Source organism: Phaethon aethereus (assembly GCF_964289735.1).
Source record: "Phaethon aethereus genome assembly, chromosome: 25".
Classification (NCBI taxonomy): Eukaryota; Metazoa; Chordata; class Aves; order Phaethontiformes; family Phaethontidae; genus Phaethon; species Phaethon aethereus.
In genome coordinates, this window is record NC_138601.1 from 4,311,724 (window position 1) to 4,336,941 (window position 25,218).

The 25,218-nt window shown below is 65.6% G+C and overlaps 5 protein-coding genes across 7 annotated transcripts in view; 3 read left to right on the forward strand and 2 right to left on the reverse strand.

Moving 5' to 3' along the window:
* Window positions 1-518: 518 nt before the first annotated feature.
* On the forward strand, window positions 519-10,591 carry UBTF (upstream binding transcription factor; the record flags this gene model as incomplete). The annotated part of the gene is given in 20 exon segments (XM_082010535.1): window positions 519-569; window positions 665-719; window positions 722-819; window positions 1,598-1,662; window positions 2,265-2,385; window positions 2,856-2,966; window positions 3,274-3,407; window positions 3,904-4,045; window positions 4,389-4,430; window positions 5,217-5,330; window positions 5,524-5,679; window positions 6,173-6,328; window positions 6,564-6,674; window positions 6,757-6,845; window positions 7,057-7,246; window positions 7,507-7,554; window positions 7,790-7,858; window positions 8,258-8,404; window positions 8,790-8,909; window positions 9,348-10,591. Coding segments are annotated over 20 exon segments (2,133 nt in total). The 3' UTR covers window positions 9,462-10,591.
* A 4,098-nt stretch (window positions 10,592-14,689) lies between these two features.
* Window positions 14,690-18,752, forward strand: ATXN7L3 (ataxin 7 like 3; the record flags this gene model as incomplete). 3 transcript variants are annotated; one of them, XM_082010444.1, is made up of 12 exons in its annotated part: window positions 14,690-14,764; window positions 14,850-14,982; window positions 15,497-15,668; window positions 16,119-16,216; window positions 16,512-16,534; window positions 16,640-16,685; window positions 16,975-17,006; window positions 17,107-17,175; window positions 17,585-17,628; window positions 17,766-17,837; window positions 18,166-18,323; window positions 18,604-18,752. In XM_082010444.1, the coding sequence occupies 12 exons, from the start codon at window positions 14,690-14,692 to the stop codon at window positions 18,750-18,752; spliced, it is 1,071 nt and encodes a 356-aa protein (XP_081866570.1). The 3 variants fall into 3 exon arrangements, with proteins under 3 accessions (XP_081866570.1, XP_081866571.1, XP_081866569.1); XM_082010445.1 differs by having other exon boundaries at window positions 14,690-14,740; XM_082010443.1 differs by lacking the exon at window positions 16,975-17,006 and having other exon boundaries at window positions 14,690-14,740; window positions 16,640-16,737; window positions 17,079-17,175.
* Window positions 18,753-21,323: 2,571 nt separating this feature from the next.
* On the reverse strand, window positions 21,324-22,528 carry TMUB2 (transmembrane and ubiquitin like domain containing 2; the record flags this gene model as incomplete). The annotated part of the gene is made up of 2 exons (XM_082010473.1): window positions 21,324-21,687; window positions 21,993-22,528. The coding sequence occupies 2 exons, from the start codon at window positions 22,526-22,528 to the stop codon at window positions 21,324-21,326; spliced, it is 900 nt and encodes a 299-aa protein (XP_081866599.1).
* A 1,492-nt stretch (window positions 22,529-24,020) lies between these two features.
* ASB16 (ankyrin repeat and SOCS box containing 16) lies at window positions 24,021-25,184 on the reverse strand (the record flags this gene model as incomplete). The annotated part of the gene is made up of 4 exons (XM_082010536.1): window positions 24,021-24,273; window positions 24,364-24,477; window positions 24,564-25,056; window positions 25,177-25,184. The coding sequence occupies 4 exons, from the start codon at window positions 25,182-25,184 to the stop codon at window positions 24,088-24,090; spliced, it is 801 nt and encodes a 266-aa protein (XP_081866662.1). The 3' UTR covers window positions 24,021-24,087.
* Window positions 25,183-25,218, forward strand: part of SAMD14 (sterile alpha motif domain containing 14) — a gene marked incomplete at both ends in the record, with an annotated part of 2,175 nt that continues 2,139 nt past the window's right edge. The window contains one exon of the mRNA XM_082010537.1: window positions 25,183-25,196. Within this exon, the coding sequence (XP_081866663.1) occupies window positions 25,183-25,196 (14 nt within the window). The remainder of the gene's footprint in view (window positions 25,197-25,218) is intronic.

The following is a 25,218-nucleotide window of genomic DNA, read 5'->3' on the forward strand; positions in this document are numbered from 1 at the left end:
AGTCCATAAAGGGGGACCTCCCCCTTTCCCGGGACGGGGGGCTGTCACCCATGTGGCACCCCAGACCGGCGTGGCTCTGCTGCCAGAGCCCCTGCAGGCACCTCACCGCCCGTAATCCCGCGGCCGCTGCCCAAGGCTCTGGAGGCTGTGGGCTCTGGGCCAGGCCAAGTTCAAGGGTACATTTAATATGGCCGGCTGTATTGCTGGCAGCCTGCAGCCAAGTTTAGCACCGGGGGGGCCGGGAAGTCGCCGTCCTATTCCTGGCCTGCCGGCTCGGGTGGGGTGCTGCTTTCGGCTGGGCAGCCCGGGGCAGCCGATGCTCTGCCACCGTCCGTCCCCGGGAGGTGGGTCCCGTCCCTTCCCCTGCCTCAGTTTCCCCTCTTGCAGCACAACCCCGCTGTGCCAGCAGCTTCCGCATGGCTGGAGGCTGCTCCTGAGATACCCGTCCCTGGAATATGGTAGTTCCCGGGGAAGGGAGCCCTTGTTCCCAGGGTTTTTCCCAAAGCTGGGACGTTCCCATGTCAGGGAGCAGGGTCACCGGGGGGCTGGCTGAAGGCAGGTCTCCCCCAGTACCGGGGGGAACCGGGAGCCCTCGGGGTTTGGCTGTGCCCTCCGTGGTGCCGATGGCTCCGCGCTCAGTGTCCGCCGCTCTGCTGTCTCCCAGAAACACCCCGACTTCCCCAAGAAGCCCCTGACTCCCTATTTCCGCTTCTTCATGGAGAGCGGGCCAAATATGCCAAGCTTCACCCCGAAATGAGCAACCTGGATCTCACCAAGATCCTGTCCAAGAAATACAAGGAGCTTCCCGAGAAGAAAAAGGTACGGGAGGAAGGGAGAGTCAGCAAGGCCCTTCCCACTCGTGTGCCTCTGCGTGCCGGGCTCTGCCTGCCCAGCTCTCCCAGTAAAACCAGCAGAGCCCAGTCTCTACCTGGTGAGGGTTTAATCTGGCTCTGGATGGGAGAAACTCGGGTGCTCGTTTAGTCCTGTCAGACCAGTAAGACTTCCTTGCCTTTTCCTGTCCTGGTTCCCAGGATCTGTGGGTGGAGGCTGGCTGGCTCTGTCCGTTGGTCCGTCTCTTCCAGACGGACCTGGACGGTGACTTTGCTGTTGGGTGGATCTGTATTTAACGCCGGGGTTAAATCACGCGCCCCGCCGTGGCCGCCCTGTCGGGAGCGAGGGATGGAGGGGCAGGCTCTGCTCCGAGCCGTGGGAGATGCTGGGAGGAGAGCTGCCCGTCTCGCCTCTAGAGCTTGGGCTTGGCCAGAGCCCGGGCAGGCGTTTGGGTGCCCTCGCTCTCAGCCTGGGTGGATTTGCCGGCGACAGCAAAGGTCTAAGGCACAAAGTCCTGCTGTGGCCCCTTGCCCAGGGCTGCCCGGCTGCAGGGAGAGGCGGGAGATCCTGCCTCTGAATCCCTGGGCGGGCTGGAAACCCTGGGCTGGGGGCTGCAGGGCCAGCCTGATGGGCTGGAGAGCCCTCGCGTCCCTTTGGGGGTGGTGGGGTGCCCCCAGCCCCGGCAGGGTCGACAGGGCTGTATCTGCCTGCCCGTTCCCCGGTGCTGATGTCCCTCTCCACCTCCCTGGTGGCTTTGTGTCCCCAGATGAAATACATCCAGGACTTCCAGCGAGAAAAGCAGGAGTTTGAGAGGAACCTGGCGAGGTTCAGGTGAGCGGGCAGCCCCCGCCCGCGTTTCCCTGCGCCCCTCCAGGCCGACCCGCTCTCCCCTCCTACGTGTAGCTCACGGAGAAAACCCTCATAGGGCTTGAAGGCAGAAGGGAAGGGGGGATGCTGGGAAAAAAATAATAAAAGAGCGAGGAAAGGGTGTCTGAGAGCAAGCCCTCCAGCTGGGAGACTCCAGGAGGAGAGAGCGGCGGGCCAGCCGCGCTCTGGGGGTTAGGGTCTGCAAGGGAGGGCAGGAGCCCTGCCACCGGCACCGCTAAAAGCCGAAGCGACCACCTGGTTCCCCCCAGACCTTCCCTTCGAACGTGGTCGCTGTGACCCAGGTGGATCCTGGCGTTCCCGATGCCCTGCTGCTGCTCCAGGGATGCAGCCCGGCGCATTAGGGGGATGCTTGTAGCTGATGCTGCCTCAGGAGGGGCAGACTCCTAAAACCTTCCTGCTCTTTTTGGAGACACCCCCCCCCGCCCCGCCCTGGCTCAGTATCGGAGCCCGTGGAAGCTCCGGTTACCCCTTAACGGGGAAGTTTAGGGGGTGCTCTCCTTCCACCTGCAACCTCCGTAACGTTCTCCCTTCCCTGCCGGGTAAAGGGAAGATCACCCGGATCTCATCCAGAATGCCAAGAAGTCCGACGTCCCCGAAAAACCCAAGACCCCCCAGCAGCTGTGGTACAACCATGAGAAGAAGATCTACTTGAAAGTGCGTCCAGATGTGAGTACGGTGGGTGGGAGTGCGTGTGAGCGTGAGTGTCGAGGGGTCCCGTACCCCGCTGCTGGGGGGAGAGGAGGGGGAAACGAGAGAAGCATTTTAGGGGGGGGGACGGGATGGAAGACGCCGCTAGAAGCTCCCAGCAGTCTGGACGGAGGTAAGAAGGGGCTCTGCACATCTGGAAGAGGCTCGGGGATACAGACCCCGCTTTTTGCCTGCAGTCGAAGGGGTGACCACAGCCTGAGTCAGGGCAGGAAAGATTTCCAGCGCAGACACCCACCTCTGGCCATGCCCCGCACTCGCACGCACCCCCTTCCCCGGCCGCGAGCTCGGCTTGCAGCCACGCTGCGGCCCCAAGCCGGCCGCCGCCGGGCCAAGCCGGCGGGCCACACTATTTTTGCCTATTTTTATTTTTTCCTCTTCTTTTTTTGGATTTTACCCCTCTGCCCTCACCTCTGGCTTTGGGTTTTCAGGCCACCACGAAGGAGGTGAAAGAGTCGCTGGGCAAGCAGTGGTCTCAACTCTCCGATAAAAAGAGGCTGAAATGGATTCATAAGGCCCTGGAACAGCGGAAGGAGTACGAGGTAGGGAGCAGCCTCACCCGTTCCCCTCCACACTCGTCCCTACGTTCACTCTGAGCCACTCTGCCTCCCGGCCGCAGCCGCCGGCGGCCAGCCAGCCTCCCCCGATAGCCAGCGTGGGGGTTCAGCCAGATCCCTGCAGGTCCCTAGTCAGTCTGAGCCCTGCCTCCTCCAGCGACGTCCGGGGAAGGGAGAAGGACCCACGGGGAGAGATGATTAGGGCAATGGTTGGCTTCTCTTTCCTCCTCCTCCGGCCCCCAGCCAGGCGGGGATCGGAGCCCCTCTCCTGACGGCTCTCCGTCCTTCGCAGGAGATCATGCGTGACTACATCCAGAAGCACCCCGAGCTGAACATCAGCGAGGAGGGCATCACCCGCTCCACCCTCACCAAGGCTGAGCGCCAGCTCAAGGACAAGTTCGATGGACGACCCACAAAGCCGCCTCCGTGAGTCCTGTCCCGCTCCCCGTCCGTCTGTCCCTCTCTGAGCTATCGCCTCGGGCTCTCGGCCAGCTCGAACGGATGCCGGTTCTTGGTAACGAAGAAGCTGGGGCTCTGAGCTCGGTGGTGTTGGGTTTATGGTTGGACTTGATGATTTGAAGGTCTTTCCCAACCTTAACGATTCTTCTGTGAGAGCCCCAGTCATTTCTGGGACCATGGGCACGGGCTGTCGATGACCCCATTAAACTCGTCCTTAAATCTACATTAAAATAACCATTTGCAGAGAATCTCAGCGAGGTTTATGGTGATGCTGCGTGCTCCGGGTTAGCGGATAATCCAACCCCCAGAAATGCAGATGCCTCTGGCGCAGCACTTAGCTGCCCAGTGCAACCCAGAGGGCAGCTGGGGGGTCTTGGGGGGCTCTTAGCACCCAGCCAGCTCCGCAGAGGGGACGTGAGCGAGGCAGATCGCCCCTAACGCTGGGTCCCTCCGTCGGTTGCAGGAATAGCTACTCCCTGTACTGTGCAGAGCTGATGGCCAACATGAAAGACGTGCCCAGCACCGAGCGGATGGTGCTGTGCAGCCAGCAGTGGAAACTGCTCTCCCAGAAGGAAAAAGACGCGTACCACAAAAAGTGCGATCAGGTGAGCGGCCGAGGATGGACGGATGGACGGGTGGACAGGCAGACGGGCACCAGTGCTGTGGGGAGGGAGGAGCCGGATGGGAGAACTTGGGCTACAAATCTCACTGGATATGAGCCCCTCACCCTTCCTCAGTGCCTGTTCTTGTCGTTTTGACCACCAGTTCCCCCTGAGGTCCTCGCTCACCTCCCTTGGTCCTCTGTCTGCCCAGTCCCTGTGCCTGGGGCCAGCGGGTGGTCCGGGTGGAGGATGCCGTTGCCAAGGGGGCTGAGGCCGGGTCGGGGACTGCACGAGGCAGGGATGGGGCAGGGGATCTCTGTAACCCCACGTCTCCATCTCCCCCCAGAAAAAGAAAGACTACGAGATTGAGCTCCTCCGCTTCCTGGAGGTGAGTGACGTGGAGGTGCCTCCGCCATGGGGTGCCAGAGACCCCAAACGCGGGGAGGGAGCCCTGGCTGGGGGCTGAGATGAGTTAAACGGGGGCTGCACTGATGCTGCCCTCTTCTGCTCCCCCCAAAACGTGGCTGGGCACAGCCATAGGTGCCGTGCAGAGATGTTGGCGCATAGTCTTGACCCTTCCCCAGCTGTCTTAATGCTGACCCAGTGTCTTCCAGTTGGGCACTGGGAGGTGGGGACGGGGCCCCCCGGCCGTGAGAGGAAGCCGGGGGGTGGGCGGAGGGGCTGGTGCCGGAGGAGGGGTTGCTGCCGGCGTCTGCGGCCATGCAGGCGGCAGCGAGTCCCTCGCTTCCTTCCCTCGGCCGGGGCGTAGGCGGGGGAGCCGCGCCGCGGCCGTGCCAGCACCGCGCTCGGGCCCCCGGGCGGACGTGACGTGGCCCCGGCTGCGCCTGCGAGGGCAGGGGGTGGAAAACCCAGGGGCGCGCGCGGGCACCTGCCCGCCCTGCCGGGGCAGAGAGGAAGCGGATGGGACCGAGCCAGGCAGGGGACGGAGCTGGGGAAGAGGGACATTGCCCGGTAAGGGGGGTGGCACCGGCGTGGGGACCCCCGGGCTGCGCAGCCGGGCTTGCAGCACCTGGTGTTGGCCCTGGCTGGGGTGGCTTTTGGATCAAGACGGCTGAGTGCATTAGTTCCCCGTCCCCAGTGTCCTTGTTCCCTGATTGCATCAAAGCCTCGTTAGCGTCGGGCCGTCTAACCGTGTCTCTCCTGTGCCGCCCAGAGCCTGCCCGAGGAGGAGCAGCAGCGGGTGCTGGGCGAGGAGAAGATGCTGGGCAGCAACCGGAAAGGGGCGACGAGTCCTGCATCCAAAAAGTCCTCACCAGAGACCGGCAAGGTGAGAGCGGCAACCGGAGAGGCGGGGCAGCGCGTGCCAGAGCCGCGGGACGGGGTTGCTGGCATCTCGGGGTGCTTTCAGGGCTCCATTCCTCGGTCCTCTCATCACGTGTTTTCCTGGGGTTGGAGGATACCGGTGCGAGGCAGGTCGCTCTGTGCTCGCCCCCACCCACGGCCCCGTGTCCGTCCCGCAGGCCAGCTCAGAGAAGCCCAAACGGCCTATCTCCGCCATGTTCATCTTCTCGGAGGAGAAGCGGAAGCAGCTGCAGGAGGAGCGGCCGGAGCTGTCGGAGAGCGAGCTGACCCGGCTCCTGGCCCGCATGTGGAACGACCTCTCCGAGAAGAAGAAGGTCGGTACCGTCCCCGACCCTTCCCCTCCGTCCCCGTCTCCCCCGCCCTCGCGTGCCCCGCTGGGCGTCCCCGGCAGCCCGGGGAACGCTGCCTGTCCTTGTCCTGCTGCCAGGGGCTTTCTCGCCCCCGGGCACCGCGCCGGAGGGGCGATGGTCCCCAGGAGCACCGCAGCTCCGGCGAGCCATCACCCAGGTGCCGGTGTCGGCGCCGGCGGGTGCCCCTGGCTGTGCCCTCTCCTTCTGGTGACCTGCTGGGCCAAAACCCAGCAGCTTAAGAAACCTTGGGGGGTCCTTGAGCCTCGACTTAAAGGCTTGGTGGCTTTCCTGGGTGGGGGGAAGAGTCCCGAGATGTGGACGCGCATGGTGGGGGGCTGCCGGTGCTACCGTGGGGGCAGCGGCGGGGGAAGCTGCAGCCTCCTGGTGCTTGGTGGCCGGGGGCTTGTGCCGGGGTGGCCGTGCTGCCCCTTCACCCGCGCCGTGCACCCCTGCGCAGGCCAAGTACAAAGCGCGGGAGGCGGCGATGAAGGCGCAGTCGGAGAAGAAGCACGGCTCAGATAAAGAGGAGCGCGGGAAGTTGCCTGAGTCTCCCAAGACAGCCGAGGAGATCTGGCAACAGAGCGTCATCGGAGACTACCTGGCTCGTTTCAAGGTGAGGAGAGGGCTGGGAAAGGGACTGGGAGCGGGATCATCGCTCCCACCAGCGGGAATTGCCTTGCGCCTTCTCCCCTGCTTCCACACCCGAGGCAACAGGTTGGGGCTGGGAGCCACGGGGAGCACAGGGGTCACAGCAAAGGGAGCGGGTGCCCCGTGGTCCGTGGCGGAGCCGGCAGTAGCACCCCGGCGTCTTGGGCACATCTAACGTGGCGTGGGGGTCTGTGCCGCAGAACGACCGGGGGAAGGCTCTGAAGGCCATGGAGGCCACTTGGAACAACATGGAGAAGAAGGAGAAGCTGATGTGGATCAAGAAGGCGGCGGAGGATCAGAAGCGATACGAGGTGGGTCCCTGCTCCATCCCGCGCCGTGCTCTCGCGGTGGTGCTGCCCCGTCTCCCTGACCCCTCTTTCTCCTCTGGCTCAGAGGGAGCTGAGCGAGATGCGGGCCCCTCCGTGCTCCACCAACTCTGCCAAGAAAATGAAGTTCCAGGGAGAGCCGAAGAAACCCCCTATGTGAGTACCTGGGGTGTGGGGTCCCACAAGCCGGGTCTGGCTGGCCCGGCTGGGCAAGCAGGCTAGTGCAAAAGAGCCTAGAGCAGCCCCGGCGCGGAGGGAGCGTGGGCTGGACCGTGGCGGGGACGGCTGGTGGTTAGCGCAGGCTGCTTGCGGACACCTCGGCTCTCCGTGTACGCCGTCTGATCCGGTCTCCGTGCTTCCCGTGCAGGAACGGTTACCAGAAATTCTCCCAGGAGCTGCTGTCGAACGGGGAGCTGAACCACCTCCCGCTGAAGGAGCGGATGGTGGAGATCGGCAGCCGCTGGCAGCGCATCTCCCAGGGCCAGAAGGACCACTACAAAAAGCTGGCGGAGGAGCAGCAGAAGCAGTACAAGGTGCACCTCGACATCTGGCTCAAGGTGAGCGAGCGTCGGGCCCTGACACCCGGCGGGGCGAACTGGGGGGCTCTGGGGTTGAGCGTCCTTGGGGGTGCTTGGCGTGGGCTCTGCGCACGCCTTTCCTCTGGGAACTGCCAGCCAAACCCTTCTTCAGCATTTTCTAACTTTAAAGGTGGCTTGGGGTTTTTTTTGTAACTTTTAAAGCCTTTAAAAAAATATATGCGGGGAGGGGGTGCCCTGTGCCAGCGTCTGTCCCCTGACTCTCTGCCCTGTCCCCGCAGAGCCTCTCGCCCCAGGAGCGGGCTGCCTACAAGGAACACACTTCCAACGTGAGTATCCGCCTGCCACCGCCGCGGGGGGCACCGGGGGGCTTGGGGCTGGGCCGGGATCAGCCCCGGGTGAGGGTGGGCTGGGCGGTAGATGAGCTGAGCTCGGGAAAGCCCCGCAAAGCGACTCGCCGCCGCAGCAGCCCGGCAGCGGGGTTTTTTTCGCGCCGGGCACCGAGAAGGAGCCGAGCTCGAGCCCGGCAGCTCTAAACGGTTTTGCCTTGTTCCTCCCCGGCAGAAACGCAAGAGCATAGGGAAGATCCGGGGCCCCAACCCCAAGATGAAGCCAACGATGCAGTCCAAGTCGGTGAGTGCACGACGGCCGCGCTCGCTTTGGGGACACCCAGCACCCTCCTCCCTGGGGAGGGCGTCCCGGGGGTCCCAGACCTCTGGCTCGAGGCATCCCTGGTGCTTTCTGCTGCCTGCCTTTTTGCTTGAGGCAGCAAACCAGGGGCCCTCCCCAAATCCGGGCTTAAAAACCCACCCTGGTCTTATTTTGCACCCGCACCCCTGCCGGGAGCCTTTTTGGGGTCGTTCGTAACATAAATGGGGAAAGGTGCCCAGGCAAGGTGTGGGGTAGGAGCCGCCTGACCCCGTTCGGCAGCTGGAGGAACTCGACGGCCGACAGCCAAGGATGCGGTGGGGCACCCATGGGTGCTGGCATCCCGGGACCCCCGCCCGCAATCAACCCCCTCCCGCCCCGCAGGAGTCTGAGGATGACGACGAGGAGGAAGAGGAGGAGGAAGACGATGATGAAGACGAGGACGACGACGATGACAACGGCGACTCGTCAGAGGAAGGCGGCGACTCCTCGGAGTCCAGCAGCGAGGAGGAGAGTGAGGACGGGGACGAGGTGAGGCTGCGGTGCGTGCCGCGGGGAGGGCGGCGGGGCCGTCCCGGGCCCCGCTCCGCTCCCGTACCGCTCGCTCTGCCCTCGTCCCCATCCTCACCCTCCTCCGGGGCTGGGGGGCGTCCGGACCCAGGCTCAGATAGGACCGTGGCGGACGAGCTCCCGGGAAGCGGGCGGGGGGCACGGGGAGGCAAAGGGGAACGGGATCCCCCCCCTGCCCTGCCCGGCGTCCCCGGGGAGGGTGTGAGGAGCAGCCGCGGGGCGTAGTTAGGAGCAGCCTCGGGACGTAGAGGTGCGGGTTGTGCAGAGCCCCCAGTGAGCAGAGAAAAATCTCCTGTCTTTTTCCTGGTGGAGATACTGAGTCTGGTCTCGGCTCCGTTTGCGCCAGTGTGAATGCCGAGTAAGTCACCAGAGTCAAAGTTTTACACCGGTGCAACTGAAATCAGAGTATGCTGGATGGCGCTGGGGCCAGAAACCGTGTCCGTGCCTTGTGCTCGCCACCGGACAGGTGAGGTGTTTCGACCCCCTCGCTGGTCTCAGCTCACGCCTCTTCCTTCCCTGGCTTTAGAGGGGGGAAACTGAGGCACGAGGCGGGTCGGGTACCCTACCTCGGATCGTGTAGCGAGGCAGTGGCAGAGGTGAGGGTAGGACCCCCGTGCGCTGCTCCGGCACGCTCCCCCCGCCGCCCCGCTCCCCGCCCAGCACCCCCGAGCTGAGCCCTTGCAAACTCACTCCTGCTCCGCGTCTCTCCTCCACCCCCCCCACCCCGGGGTGGCAGTGGTGGGAGGGATGGGGTTGCACCCCCGGCGCCGTGGGGCCCCCCCCCACCCCGTGCCGCAGCGGGGAGGGCGGGCAGGGGGCAAGGGGGAGATGATGGACGGCAGCCGGGGCCCCCCGCCCTGCCACTAACCCCCCCCCGTCCTCTCTGCCACTCCCCCCTCCCCAGAACGACGAGGATGACGAGGATGATGAGGATGAGGATGAGGATGACAACGACTCGGAGGGCAGCAGCAGTTCCTCCTCCTCCTCGGGGGACTCCTCCGACTCCGATTCCAACTGATGCGGCCAAGCTCTTAGTAACGTCGTTTGGTTTCTGGGTTTCGGTCCCAAAACCCCCCGCCCCACTCCCTCAGCCCCCCAAAACCCCTTCCTCCTCTTCCTCCTGCTCCCTGCCCCTGGCGAGCTGCAGCCCCCCACGGGACCCCCCAGCCTGGGGAGCGGGGGCCAGAGGGACCCCTCTGCCGAGCTCACACTATGGGGCAGGGGGGGGAGCTGGGGGTGCTGCCCCCCTGGGCCAGGAGGAGAGGAGGGGGTGAGCCCCCCCCCCCATCCCTCCCACTCTCCCCTTACTGAGGGAGCAGGGGAAGCGATTTCTTATCTTTTAAATTTTTTTTTTTTGGCGATTTCATTCTTTTCGGGGGGTCGCCCCCTCCTCGTCCCCTCGCTCCGGACTTTACAGAAAACAAACAAAACCCCCCGGGGGGCAAAAAAACCCCCAACCCTCCCCCCCCCCCTTTTTTTTTTAATGAAAAAAACCCCACAAATGGAAAAAAAAAAACAAAAACACCCCGCGCAGACCCTCCTGCCCCAGGGAGTGGGTGCGGAGCATGAGCCGAGTTGTTCAGGACTCAGCCGTTGGGACGACGTCTCTTCTTCTCCCTGCGCCCCCCCCCTCAGTGGGCTCGGGGAGGTGCCACCCCCCCCCCCCCCCCCCAAAGAAACCCCCACCCCAACCCTTGTACAGTCTGAAGCTGCACCGGGAGCTCGCCGGGACCCCCGCAGGAGCGCCCGCCACGGACCGTGACCGCCCGGCGTGTCCCCATGGGGGGGGGGGGAGCGTTGTGTGCTGGGGGGGGGGGGCACCCGCCGGGGTGCCCGGCTGCTCGGTGTGACCAAGGGGGTGTGCGGGGGTGCTGCCGGAGCCCCCCGCTGTGATGTCGGTGGTTGTTGTGCCGTTGTATTTTATTTTATTCTTTTTTTTTTTTTTTTTCTTTTTATAAAACGAGAAAGATCCAGCTTTTATTTTTTCTCTCCCCCTCCCTCCGTGTCCCCCCCCCATCCCTCCCCCATTTCCCCCCCCATCTCCGGTGAAGCTGCTCCTCTCCCTTCGCCCCACCCCCCTGGAGGACCAGCGCTCCCCTCAGCCCAGTTGCCCCAGTTTGCCCCCCCCCCCCGGGGGGGGTTCTCCCCCTTCCCCCCCCCCCCCCCCCCCCAGCCATGCTGTAAATATTGGTGCGGTTTGGGTTTATTTTTAGGGGGTCGATGCCCCCCTCCCCGGGAGGGGGATGGGACCGGGGTGGGTGCGTGGGGGGGGCCCGGCAGCGCCGGGCTGGGGGGGCCCCCCCCCCTTTTTTTTTTTTTTTAAGCAGACACGAGCACCAGCAATCCCACGGCACCCCCCCGCAGGCTTCTTGCCCCCCAAAAACACCCGGTGCGATTTGGGACACCCCCTGCCCCCCAGACCCCCATTTTGGGGGGGGGTGTGTGTGCACAAAGTTTGTCCCTTCTGCTGTGTGCCCCCCCCCCCCCCCCTGTCCCTGGAGAGGAGCGGGGCTGGGGGACAGGATTTGGGGAAGGGGATGGGGGGCACCTGCCCCCCCTCCCGGGCTGGGGAGGGGAGGCGGGGGGGGGGCTTTTTCTCTCCTGTGCTTTAATTTAGCCATTTTTCTCTTCTTTTCACCCAAATCTCAGCTCGGTGGGGGCGGGGGGGGCAGGCTGCAGGTTTGGGGTTTTTCTGGCTGCAAGGGGGGGTCCCACCCCCCCTCCCAGGTTTGCTGGTCCCAGCACCCCAAATCCAGCCCCCCCAAGACCTTAAGTCACCCCGAAACAACTTGGGGATCCCCTCAATGCTATGGGGGGGGTGACACCCCCTCTCACAGTCTCGCCTCAAATTGGGCTGAAAAACCACCATTTTGGGGAAATTGACCCCAACCCCGGGGTGGGGGGGGGGGTGAACCCAGGTGCCCCCACACGGACAATCCCCCCGTGTCCCCCCCCGGGACCGGGGCCCCGAAGAGAACCCGGCCGGCGTGTGTGTCCCCCCTGTGTCCGTCTGTCCGTCCCTCTGTCCCCATCCCCCTCCCCACCTCCATTTGGGATTTTCCTTTAATTTTCTTCCCAATTTTTAATCCCCCCCCGCCATCCCCTAAGGGGAAACCCATCCCTTTTTCTGCTGAATGTACCCAGCACTGTCGTGTTTTAGTGGATGTGTTTTTAGTACAAAAAAAAAGACAAAAAAAAAAAACAAAAAACCAACCAACCTTTTTTTTTTCTGTTTTAAAAAAAATAATAATTAAAAAAAATAATAAAAATGAAAAATTCTTACAGCGCCGACAATTGGGGGAAAAGGCGTTTGCGCTGCAAGAGAATTGAACCTGAGTGCATTTTGGCACTGCCACAAAAACCCGGGATCCTTTAGATGGAAGTTCTTGTGAATTACATTAAAAAAAACCAACAAAAAGAAACAAAAAAAACCACAAAAAACCAAAAAAACACCAAAAAAAAAAATCATCTTTTTTTTCTAATATTTAAAGAGTGTTTTTGTAGGTTTAAAAAAAGACAAAAAAAATTAAAAAAAAAAAATAATAATCCCAACTTGGAATTTGTACGGCTGAGCGGGACGCGGGGGCCTCGCGTCTGCGGTTTCCCGGTTTGCTTGGGTTTCGGTTCTTTTTTTTTTTTTTTTTTTCGTTGTTGTTGTTGTTTTTTTGAGTTTTTTGGGTTTTTTTGTTTCCTTTTTTTTTTTTTTTTGTATAATAAAGTGAAAAATAATGTTTCTGTTCTCATGTCATTACTATAAAAAATAAAACTTTAGGAAAAAAAAAAAACACCAACCTGAGTGTGAGGAGTGGTTTTTCCCCCCCCCCCCCCCCCCCCGCAGCATTGTGGACGTGGGGGATCCACGGGGGGGGGAGGGAGTCTCTAGGGGTCACTTTTGGGGGCTGCGTGGGGATGGAGCGGGGAATCCACGGGGCTCTGTACGGATTGCTAGTGGGCAGTGGGTTGGGGTCACTCGTGGGGGGTTCTGTTAGGATCGCGGGGGGGTTAGGGGGCTCCACCGGGGTCATTATCAGGGCAGGGGGGTCCGTGGGGCCACTGGGGGGGCTATAAGGGGAGGAGGGACCCGTGGGGATGGGGGGGACCCCTCGGGATGGGGGTCCCGTAGCGACCGGGGATCTGTGGGGTCTCTAGAGGCCCCCCCCGGGAGACCCCCAGGCCCCGCCCCCAGCCCCGCCCCTTCTAGCCGCACCCCCTTCAGTGCCCGCCCCCTCCTCCCGCCCCGCCCCGGCGCCCGGCGCCCTGCGACCAGGTACCGGCCCCGCGCGGCGGCGGCGGCGACCGCCGCTCCCATTGGCCGCGCCCCGCACGGCGCCTCCCCATTGGCGGCGGGGGCGGGCCGCGCGCGCGCCGGGTGCGGCGCCCCGCCCCTCTCCCCCCTCCCCCCCGCCCCCCCCCCCCCCGCCTCGGGCCGCCGCCGCCGCCGGGCGGAGGGAGCGCCAGGCCCGGCCCGCCCGCTGCCGCGCACCGCTCCCGCCCCGGCCCGGCCCCGGCGCCCGGGAGGGCGGGCGGCGCTGCCGCCGAGCATGGCGAGCCGCCGCCGGGCCCCGCGGCGGAGCGGCGGGGGGCGCTGACCCGGCCCCGGCCCTGCCCCTGCCCCGACGGGCCCTCCGCGCCGGTGAGTGACCGACCCACCCACCCACCGACCCACCCACCGATCGATCCCTCTCGGCCCGGAGCTCCCGCTCCCGGGGCCGCGCCCCGCCCCGCCGTGGGGCCCTGCAGCACTGGAGGGGGGACCCAGTGATCCCTCCCCGGCCCTCAGGGGTCTGCGATCCGCCCGGCCCCGCGGCGGGACCCCCACCCGGGACCGCCCGGCCCCGCGTGCCCTGTGTGTGTGTCCCCGCGAACCCCCCCCGTGACCTCCCGCCCCGTGAGGGCCCCCCCATCCCCCCTGCAACCGCCCCGGCCCCAGCCCGGTGCCGCGCCCCGGGGTTTATCAGTCCGGGGGGGCCAGGCAGGGTGCAGCCCCCCCCCGGCTTGGTGCAGCTCCCCCCCCCGCTGCCTCCCTTTTGTTCGGCTCCCCCAGGCCTTGCCTGCAGCCCTGCCTGCGGCGGGGGGCGGGCACCACCGGGCAGCCCCCACCCCCCGTCCTGCCTGCACCACCCCGACCTCCCGGGCCTGGGGGGGCTCGTTGGGGTCCCGGAGGAAACAGCCGGTGGGGCGAGGCCGGTGCCAGGCCGGTGTTTCCTCTTTCCGCGGCGGAGGGCAGAAATCCCCAGGCCAGGCCCGGAAGCGGGTGCTGGGGTGCGGGGGGGGGGACACACAGACACTGGGACCCCCTGCCCCCCCCCCCATCCCAGTGGTTGTGCCGGACCCCCCCCTCCATGGCAACCGGGGGACGCGAGCCGCCGGCCAGTACCCGCCGTTGGTGGGTGCTGGCAGCAGCGCCGTGCTGGTGGGGTGTCCTGACGTGAGCTGGGCCCCCCCCCCACCTTCTTTAGACACCCCCCGTTGGACGGGGGGGGCGGGGTGCCCCTTCTGCGGAGGGGGGGCATGGTGGTCCCGGTCCCTGCCCCGTCCCCTCTCTCCCTCAGCGTCAAGGGAGGGTGATGCGGCAAAACCCACCACCCCTCGCGGGGGGGCACCCAGTTTTGGGGTGCATGGGGTGGCACCCCGAGTCCCCTGTGCCCACCTGCAGGCCAGAGATGATGCTGGAGGTGTGGGAGGGGGTCCTGGGGGGCTTGAGGCCTCAGTGATGGCCAGGCATGTCCCAGCCTCGCGGGGGGAGTTGGGGGGGGGGCAGTGGGGCGCAGGGGATGTCCCCCCCATGGCGGCCAGCTGGGAGAGGCCTGTTTACCCAGAGGAAGGGCCGGGGGAGTGGCTGCCCCTCCCCAGGAAAGAGCAGCCGCCCGGGGAGTTGGTGGGGGCCGGGCAGCAGATCCGAATCTGGGACCCTTCCCTGTTTTCCCTTGGCCCACCCCACGGGGGGGGTTAGTGCCAGGCTGGGGGGCCTCTGGGGCAGGGGGTTCACCCCCATTCCTAGGGGGTTCACCTAGGACTCTGCCTCTTGGGGCTGGGAGGCACCCCAGAGCTCTTGGGAGGCCTGCCCGTTCCCCAGGGCACGAGGTTGGTTTTTGGCTGGGCAGGGGGCAAGGGAGGCGGGGGGGGGTCTGCTGGCCAGGGGTAAGGTGCCAGCGTGGCCCCTGCCTCCCACCCCCCCCCGCAGCGAGACCCCCGCGTGTCCTGTGCTATGAGCGTTCGGCGTGACTTCTCCGCGAGCAGTTGCAAATGAAAATGGAGGATATGTCTTTGTCTGGCCTGGATAACAGCAAACTGGAGGTGAGCGGCCCCTCGGGGCTGTCCGTCTGTCCCCCGGGGCTGTCCGTCTGTCCCTCTTGCGGCCCCCACCTCCCTCCTGGTCTCCAACAGCCCCCCCCTTTTGCCGCAGGCCATCGCGCACGAGATCTACACGGACCTGGTGGAAGATGCCTGCCTGGGCCTCTGCTTCGAAGTCCACCGGGCGGTCAAGTGCGGCTACTTCTTCCTGGACGACACGGACCCCGACAGCATGAAGGACTTCGGTGAGTGCCCCGCAGCTCCCCGGGGACGGGGTGACGCTGGCAATGGGGACATGGCAAGCGTCCCGCTCCTGGTGCCGCTGGGAAAAGCTGTGGAGAGGCTACGAGGGGATCGGTCGTCCCCACCCATAGGGATTTGGGCAGAAGCAGTGCCAAGGAGGGTTAAACACGCCCGAGCGTCTCTCCGGCAGTGCCGGTGCTGCCAGGACGTGACCAGCCCATGCCAGAGGAGCCATTTTGTAAGCCTCTGAGGTGAACTGAACCCCAGAAACATTGCCCCAAGCTGCAGCGCTCTGCCCTGGGGGAGCATGGCTGGGTGGGTTGGGGGAGGAGAGACCCCCTTGCTTGCGCCGCTGCTGGTTTCAGGCCCCCGAAGCCAAGCTGAGGGTCTGGGAAGGGACTGGTGGCCCACGGGACCCCCCCAGAGCAAAGCACTGGAGCTGGGGGGCATGGCCAGCGTCGCCTCCACAGCAGGGGGAGGTCTCGGGGAGGGGGCTGACGCGTGTGCCTCCCACAGAGATTGTGGACCAGCCCGGCGTGGACATCTTCGGGCAGGTCTACAACCAGTGGAAGAACAAGGAGTGCGTGTGCCCCAACTGCAGCCGCAGCATCGCCGCCTCCCGCTTCGCCCCCCACCTGGAGAAGTGCCTGGGCATGGGCCGCAACAGCAGCCGCATCGCCAACCGGAGGTGAGCGTGTGTGCCCCGAAAAGCTGGGCTGGGGTCTCCCGTGGTCCCCCTCTGTGTGGGGAAAACGAGGCACAAGGGGAGGACTGAGGCTGTGGGGCTGTGTCTTGTCTTGGGGGGGGCTTGGCGATTTGGGGACCCCCATCTCGGTGCCGATGGGATAGAAACTGGGCATCCAGGCTCTCCCCTCTCCTTGCTTTTCGTTGTGGGGGTGTGCGTCCTTGCCCCCAACCCTGGAGTCCCGCCGCCCTGGAAAAACAAACCGGGAATCCTGGCTCCTCTGTCCCCCCTTCCGTCGGTGACTGCTGGGGACCCCGTCTCAGATCTGGGGCTGGGACTGTCTGGGTGGGCATGGCAGAGCCGGTGCGGTGCAGCGCGGATCCTGGGGTGCCGGGGAGGATGCGGGACAGATCCTGGCTGTGGGTCCCTGACCTTCCTCCCCTCCCCATGCAGGATCGCGAGCAGCAACAACATGAACAAGTCGGAGAGTGACCAGGAGGACAACGACGACATCAACGACAACGACTGGTCCTATGGCTCTGAGAAGAAAGGTCGGGGGGACATGGGGTGCGGGGTGCGCAGGTGCCAGCTCGGCCGGGGGTCCCTGGCCCCCCATGAGGTGTGGGGGGCACGTCCCAGCTGCCCCATGGCCCTTGTACCCTGGTCCTGGGCATGCATGCAGTGGGTGGTGGGGTGAGAGCAGCCAAGTGGGGGGGACCCTGACTGCCCTACCCGTCCCTGGAGAGGGGAGTGAGGGTGGAGGGTTGGCTGGCGGCGGCTGCTGCAGCAGCTGGGGCTAAATCCACCAGAAAAGGTCAAAGTCGTCCCTTCTCTCTCTCCCTGTAGCAAAGAAGAGGAAATCGGATAAGGTGAGGGGGCTGGGCGGTGCTGCTGGGGCAGGGGGCCGGGGCGGGGGTGTGGGGGACACGGGGGGGCACCTTGCAGCCCCCCAACGCCCCCCGCTCTCCTTGCAGAACCCCAACTCGCCCCGCAGGTCCAAGTCGCTGAAACACAAAAATGGTGAGTGGGCGGGGCTCTTGCCGCGGGGGGCGGGGCTTTTTGCCTCCCGGGGGTGGAGCATCGTGGTAGGGCGGAGCATCGCGGTAAGGGGCGGGGTTTGTGGGGATGCTAGCAAGGCATGGGGCTGGGCGGGGCATTTCGGGTGGGCGGGGCACCTGCGGTGGGCGGAGCTTGCTCGGAGGTAAGGCTCTGCCTGGCTGGGTCTGGGGGCACATGGGGAGCACTCGGGGGGCACACGGGGGGGCCGGGCTGCAGGCAGGGACCCTCCTTCACCCCTCCTCTCTTGCAGGCGAGATCAGCGGGAACCCCGATCCCTTCAAGGTGAGCCTGGGGTGGGGGGAGATGGTGCCCAGTCCCTCCTCTGTCCTCTGGGACGGCCCCGTCCCCCGCCAGCCCTGACCCCACTCTCTGCCCCCCACAGTACAGCAACTCGGCGGGGATCAACTATGAGACGCTGGGCCCCGAAGAGCTGCGGACACTGCTCACCACGGTGTGTGGCCAGGGCACGGGGCCTGTCACCGCGGGGGCTTGGGAGGCACCGGTGGGCACAGGAGAAGCCCCGTCTCGAGCCAGATGGGATGCACAGGGACTGGGATTCCCGGGGTCTCTCCTGGCTCAGCTCTGCCCCAGCGGGGCTGGCTTCCAGGCCAGGAACGAGGACACTTGTGATCTGAACCCAGTGTTGGGGATGTGCATCTTTCCCTGGATCAGCCCTGCACCCCACTGGGCAGAAAGCCTCAGTCTTGGGGGACGTGGTGGCCTGGGACAGTGGAACTGGTCCGTCTGGGGGGACAGGACAGCACAGGAGGGTTGGGGTCCCCAGGGCCGTCGTGGTGGAGCGCAGCCTGTGGGCCGCGTGGCTGTTCCTCCACCCGCTCACCCATCCCTTCTCTCCCCAGCAATGCGGGGTCATCTCTGAGCACACCAAGAAGATGTGCACCAGGTGAGAGTGTCCTGGGCTTTCCCCGCTCGGTGTAGGGCTGCGGGGGGCTTTGGGAGGGTCCCCAGGGTGCCCAGATCCCAATAGGATTTGCCCCCAATAGCAAAATGCCTGACTGAGCCCCACATCTCCTCCGTCAGGTCCCTGCGGTGTCCCCAGCACACAGATGAGCAGCGGAGATCGGTCCGGGTTTACCTCCTCGGTCCCTCTGCGTAAGTGAGCACACACGAGGCCCGAAGGGTCCCGGGGACGCTGTCCTGGTGTGGGGACTGCGCTGGGGCTCTGCGGCCCAGTGCCAATGGAGACTCAGCGGGGGGGCTGCATGGGACACCCCAGGTCCCGAGTGAGGTGGGGAATGGGGATGGGGATGGAGACACCTCCAGGGAGGCTTGGAGGGCTGGGATTGGGATGTGCAACGTAGCCAGGTCCCAGAGAGCTGGATCGAGGCCCTGGTGTCTCCCTCGCGTTGAGGGGTGCAACACCGTGGGCTCTGTCCCCCCCATCCTGGGGGCTGGGGACCCTCGTAACGCCTCTGCCCAGGTCCCTGCCTGAGGCGGAGGGCAGCGTGGAGAACGACAGCTTCGAGGTGGCGGAGAGCCAGGCCATCATGAGCCGGCTGCAGTGGGACGGCTCCTCCGACATCTCACCCTCTGACTCAGCCTCCTCAAAAGCCAGTGAGTGCTTTTTTTGCGGGGTGGGCAGATTCTGCGGCATAGACCCCTCCGCGGGGGCAAAACGGGGTGTTCCTGGTGTCTCCCAGCACAAGAGGGGACGGACAGACCCACCATGGTCATCCAGAGCCACCTCAAAAGAGTCCCCGTCACATCTGCCGGCACATCTTGTCACCCACCTTCCTGGGTTGGGGGGAACCTTTTGGGGTACATTTTCCTGGGTATGGATTGGTGATGGGGGGTGCTCCTGCTGGCCCAGCTGTTCCCCAACACCCCCATCTCCTCCATTTTTCCCCCTCTGCCTCAGGTACCAACAACTCAGAGTCCCGCAAGACCAAGAAGAAGAAACCCCACTTGGGGCTGGTGAGCGGCGCCCCAGGGCTCGGCTCCAGCAAGAAGAAGAAGCCCAAACCCCCCGCGCCCCACACCCCCAGCATCTACGACGACATCAACTGAGCGCAGCGGAGCTGATGGGGTGGGGGGACGGACAGACAGATGGACACGGGCCAGAGCAGCCCCTCCCGCCCCGGCTGGGGCAGCCCTGCGATTCGGACACGAAGCGGGTACCTGAGGCGTGGAGGACGGAGGACTTGGCCGTGGCTGCGGGGAGGGGAGGCTGGATTTGGGTGCCCCCGTTAGTGCCCCCCTTTCTCCCCCCACCTTGCCCCCGGTGCCTCTATTTATTCTGTGACGTAGGTTTTGTACGTGGAGCTCCGAGACGGCGTCTTGCTCGGAGATGGGGGCACAGCCCCGCTTTTCCCTTCCTGCTGCCCACCCAAAGCCTGGCTGTGCCCCCTCCCACGCTCGCCCCTCCAGAGCACCGTTACCCCAGGGCAGTCCCAGACCCACGTGTGGGGCGCAGATCCCTCCTGCCCCAGCGGTTTGGGGTCGGGCCCTGGCCTGGGGCTGCTCCCCCACTCCACGCCCCGGGCCGGCGCTCGTGGGTCGGGCTGGCTCAGGAAGGGGGGAGCTTTTTCCTGCTCAGAGGAGAACAAGTGGGGACCCCCCACCCCCCAAATCTGCTGTAAGCAGCTGCATTCGGCTGCTGGGGAGTGTTTGGGGCCCGGCGCTGCCTCCGCAGGGCTTGCCCAGGTCCCAGGGGAGGTCTGCATGCTGCATCCTTTGTGTTTCGGGCTGTTTGTGGGGGACACTTGGGGCGGGGGGAGCTGCTGTGACCTCCCCTGCTCCCAACTGGCCTCTGTGTGGGGAGGGGGGACCCCAAACTGCCAGGGACATCCCGGGGGGGACACAGCCCAGCTATGAGGCAGGCACCCCACCCCCCCCAAGGCTGATGGCTCTAGGGCAGCTCTGTGTCCCCACGTGCCTGGGGACCAAGGGGGTCCTTTGGGACCCCTAACAGCTCTGGCTGGTGTTCGTAGCCCCACGGGCTCTGGTCTTTGGCTGGGGGGGCCAGGACCAAGGGCCCCGCTGGGTGGGCCTGGGGAGGAGAGCCCCCCTGGCCCTGTGACAACCCCCCTCCCGCTGCTTTCCATCGCAGGGGCTGCGTTGGGGATGGGGTTGGCTCAGCCCCCTCCGCTGTACCCCCCCCCCAGCTGTCTGACACCCCGAGTTCGGCTGTAGTGTCTGTGCGGGGCTGTTCCAGCCCCCCCACGCTGTGGTGGTGCAGCCGGTCACGTCGGTGGGTCTTGCAAATTATGGTGCTCTTGACTCTGGATTCACTATTGTTTTAAAACTGCTGCTAAAGGCAAGTGCTGTGGCAGGAGCTGGGGGGGTCCCCACAAAGCTCTGGGCACCCCAGAGTGCCAGGGGGTCCCCAGCTGCATGGGGGCCCCCATGCTCCCTCCCCGCTCTGGTTGGCGGTACCTCCTGGCACAGCTTTGGGGCTGGGGGGGTGGGTCTGGCCACCGGGTCACGCCAAGCTGGCCTTCGCGTGCCCCAGGGCCCAAAGACAGGGTGGTCTGGGCACCCAGAAACATGGGGGACAACCCTGGGGCCCCCCCTCCAACCGCCTGGAGAGGGCACGGTGACCGGACGGAACACCCTGGGCCCCTCCGGCTGCAGGAGAGTGGCTGCAATTTGGGGTCCAAGGGGCATAATGGGGCTGCGGGGGTGCTTAGAGGTGCCCCATGTCCCCCCTGGGTCTGTGTCCTGGCCCCCCATGGCAGAGCCAGCGGCTGCCCGGAGCCCTCCTGGGCTTGAGGCTTGTATTTTCGCGCACGTACTCCACCCCCTACGGGTAGTTGAGCCGTTTGTAAGGTCTGTGTGTCCCATTAGTGGGTTGTGGCTGCCCCTGTAAATAAAACTGCATCTTGACTTGGTATCTCCGGCTTGTGGCTACTGTGTGACACCAGGACCCTGCTTAATTACGTGTGTTTAATTAAGCAGGGCCATCGCACACACACACCCCCCTTCCCAGCCTGTCTCCCACCACTCCATTTACCAAAATCTAATTGTGGGGGCTTTTTTTTTTTTTTTTTTGAATGAATACTTCCCAAAAGCGTGGGGGAGGCAGCAGGGTCATGAGCCAGCTGCGGTTTTGCAGGCAGCCGCCCCTCGGGCAGGAAGGCGAGTGCTCGGGCTGACGTTACACCTTTTATTTGCTTTTGAAAGTCTGGGAGGAAGCCGCAGCCTGTTCCGGTGCTCGTACCTGCCTCACCGTTCACTGTGGTAGAGATCCTGCCCCAGAGACGGGAATGGGGCAGGGCACAATGCTGTCCCGAGCGAGCAGGGGAGCTCGCTGCTGGAGCTTGCCCGAGTGCGCAGAGCCGGTGCGCTCGCTGGGAGAGGAGCAGAGGGCAGGAATGGAACCCGGCTGAGTGAGAGTGGACTGCGCCTGCTTGGCTCTCCTCCCCAGAGCCATGCTTGGGCCTGGGAGGTGTCTGGGGGGAGTACAGTCCCTTCTGGTGGGACAAAGTCTGGCACCAAGACCGGGAAGGATGTGCCAAGCTCCCGCCATGCTGGCTCCGGTCACCGGAATGCTGCCATGATGAAAGCAGCGCCCGCCCGAGTGCCGTGCTCCCATGGGGACAGGCTGGGGGGACGCCGTGGCACCTCCCGGTCAAGTCCCTACTGTCCGTACATCCCGAACACCAGGAAGCTGAACAGGACGGTGATACCAATCAAGGAGACAGTGGCCGGGGCAGTGAAGAGCTGTCGGTAATTGATGCGGAAATACCAGATGACCGCCAGCACCACCATGACGGCGGGGACCATCAGGTTCCCCACGCTAAGGGAGAGGCCACCGGCATCGGGGGTGGCGGTGCTGGGGTCCGGCAGTGTGGCGGCAGCGCTGGCAGCGCTCTGGGAGTGGTGGCAGTGGATGACACAGTTGTCTGTGATGTGGAGCGAGCGCAGCGTCCGCCCCTGGTCCTGCAGCAGCTGCCCGCGATAGATGAACTTCATCTGGTTCTCCTGGCCCGGGAAATATTTGCTGTGGAAGGAGGGATGAGGTCAGAGACAGGGCTCATGGCCTCAAGTGACCTGGGAAACTGCGGGAAACAGTTTAAAATCGATGAGGGTCCCGCATTGGGGGAACCGCCACAGGTCTCATCTTTTAAACTTACTATTTTAAAATTGGCACCTTGTTATTTTTGGAGAAATCCCTTGTGGCAGTAAGAAGGGATGAAAATCCTCCGCTGTTCTCAGGCAGAATGGTGGGGAGGGGGCTGTTTGTACAAGGGGGGGGACAAAAGCTGCAACCAGGCAGCACTCCCTCACATCCTCCTCGGGACTTACCTCTTGAGGCCCCCCACGGTGTCCTCAGGCCGGACCACAGCTACCTCCTCCGTGTCATTGAGGAATTTGAGCCGGATCTTGATGAGGCTGGAGCACAGGTCGCTCCCCCCTGGGGTGGGGGGGCCTCCCTGGCAGCCTGGGGCACTGAGCTCAGTGGCCGACGTCCCTTTGGGCAAGCTCCGGCCATTCAGCAGCCGCTCGGGGTCAGGTGAGCTGCCGCTGTCCCCCTGCTCTGCTGCCGGCCCCGATGCTGCCCCTCCTTCCTCTTCTGCTTTTTCCTCTGGGTTTTCGGGAACCCCAGAGGGCTCCAGGGCCTCAGCTGCCCCCGCTGTCCCCACGTACCGCTCCACGTGGCCGAGTCGGATGACGGCAGCGTCCCCCGCTGCGACGATTGTTCCCAAAAGCTGGTTGCTGCTGTCAGCGACATAGGTGGACAGCCACGCCAGGACCAGAGCCAGGACCAGCACGACAACACCGGCCGCCACCGTCACCTCATCCCCCACCCCACGGATGAAGGTGGCAGCAGGGGGCTCCATCTCTGGAGCTGGGACTTCCACCCCTCAGCCCGGTAGCTTGTGTTCTGGCTCAACCCGGCCGTGCGGCGGCAGCGGGGACCCCTGGGGCTGCTTTGGGGTTGTGTTCGGCCTTAAAATAAATCTCGCTGCTGCTCCGATGGCACAAAGAGCTGGAGGGAAGGGAGATATCTTTACTGCAGATGCTTCTTTTTTGTTATTGAGATACTAAACCAGCAAGAGCTAGGGCCAGGGTGCTGCCTGGGGGGCAGCCCCATGGAGCTCTGAGCTGGCAGGGCAGGTGGTAGCCCCTCGGCAAATGTGGGATTTCTTTTAGGAGGCAGAACTTAGGGCTCGGGAGCAATTACCTCATCCCCGCTGGGAGCAGGGCGATGCCATCGCTTCCTACGTGCCAGTTAGGAACCCAGCACCCGTCCTACAACCCGAACTGGGCTCGGCCGCGGCAGGAAGGGCCCCGCACACAGCAGGGCCGCGTTTACCTGCCTTCGGGCTACCGGAGGGTCCCGGTGGGCTCCCGAAGCCCCTCGCTGCCCAGCCAGGGTCACGCCACCCCTGAGCACCGTCAGCGCGGCGAGGAGCCCGGTTAACGTCGGTCAGAGCCCTCCCCGTTCTTTCTACAGCGGGCCCTTGCCCGGCTTCCCCCGGCGCCGTCCCCTTGCGCCAGCGGGGACGCGGCACAGCCCGGCAGGGCGGGACAGGGCCCAGCGCGGGGGGCGGCCCGGGGCCGGCCCGAGCAGCGGCAGGACGGCGCGGGTCGAGACGGTCCCGGCTGGGTTAGTGCGGGGGAACGGCTAAGGGGAGGGGGGGGGAGGGGCGCGCTGGAAGGCCCGCGGGGATCCCGGGGGGGGCCCTTGACAGGGCCGGACGGTCCCTGGCAGGCCCAGGAGGTCCTTGCCAGGCCCGGGAGGGGTCTCTGCCGGTCCCGGGGGGTCCCTGCCAGGCCCGGGGGTCCCGCCGGCCCCGCCCGCACTCACCGCGTCCCGTCGCCGCTCGCGCGCCGGAAGCGCCACGTCACGTCACAGCGCCGCCGCCGCGGGAAGGGGCGGCGGGGATGGGGGGGGGGGGGGGGGAGGGAGAAAGCCGCGGGCGCACACACAGTGCGTCACGGCCGCGCGTCCAAGCCACGCCTACTAGGAGTGGCCCGGCGGGAGCTGATGGCGCGCAGGGGCGGTGGGAGGGCGGAGCGCTCGGGCCACGCCTCCAGACTGGGCGGAAGTAGGCGTGGTCTCTGTGAGGGCGGGGCTATCATGGGCGGGGCCAGGGCCGCAACGGCGTGGGGCGGAGCGTGGGGCGGAGCGTGGGGTGTCTCGTGTGGCCCCGGGCCCGTCCCCGCCCCCGGGCCCGGCTGTCGCCTCTCCGGGGCCTGTCACCCCCCTGGCCTCTGGCCCACCCGGCGCCCATTGCCCCTGCCGGTCCCCGCGGGGAAGGAGACGCCCCGAGAGCTGCCTCTGCCACGTCCTTTATTGACACCGGGGTGCCTGGGGGCCACGGAGCCGCCAGCTCCCGCCTTGTCTCCCCGTGCCTCCATGCCGGAGCCGACGGGCCGGTGCCGGGGGCCGCCCTCAGGAGATGACCCCCTGGAGGGGCAGCTGGAGGTAGCGGCGCAGGGCGGGCGGCAGGGCCAGCCCAGGGATGGCGGCGTGGCAGCGGGCGCCCAGGTGCTGCCGGACAGTGCAGCGGGCCAGGTGCTGCAGCCGCCGCGGCTGGCCTGCCATGCGCACCGCCGAGGCGTAGAGAGCCCCGTGCTCCTGGAGAGGGGCGACACGCACAGGCACGGGGGTGAGCGGGCTGGGGTTGGTGGAGGGACATGCATGCCAGGACCCTGCACACCCCCTTACCTCCCACAGCTCTGGGGGCACGGCCCCCACCCAGCTCTCAGCAGGGGGGATGCGGTCGTAGGCGTTGAGCACCATCTCCAGCGCCGGCGGGTGCTGGCAGCAGAACTTGAGCATCTGCCGACAGAGACGTGCCACAAGGGGGGCACCCTGGCACCGCCGCTGCACCCTGGCACCCCCCGGCATCCCCTGCGATTGCTCACCTTGGGGTGGACGGGGCCAGCACCGTGGTCGAGGAGGAGGGCGATGGTTTGCTCGGGGCGCTGGTGCCGGTACTCCTCGACGGCGTGGAGGGCGCAGTCCATGGGGGTGTAGCCGGCGCAGTTGGGGACGGTGGCATCGGCCCCGTGGCGCAGCAGCAGCCGGGCTAGCCGGGCCTGCCCATTGCTGCAGGCGTTGTGCAACGGCGTGTGGTCCTTGCGGCCGGCAGCCCTGGGGTCGGCACCGGCCGCTAGCAACCGCTCAGCCACCTGGTAGTAGCGCTCGGTGTCCTCGGGGCGCTCGGCGGCGGCGCAGGCGGCGTTGAGGGGGGTCTCGCCCTGGTGGCTGCGGCGGGCGGGGTCGGCACCGTGCCGCAGGTACAGCTCCACGTGGGCCACCAGCCCCTGCCGTGCCGCCACGTGCAGGGCCGTCAGCTGCCGGTCCCGCGTCCCCAGGTTCACCCGCGCCCCGTGCGCCAGCAGCAGCTCCGCGCACCTGGGGAGGGGACACACACGGGGGTGAGCTGGAGCTGAGACCCCCCCACCCAGAGACACCTGCCCACCCTCCCGGGGCCCCCTCTGGTCCCCCACCCCAGGGCCACCCCCCTGGGACCACCGGGACATGGGTGCTGCAGCGTGGGGCTCAAAGCCTGGGTCC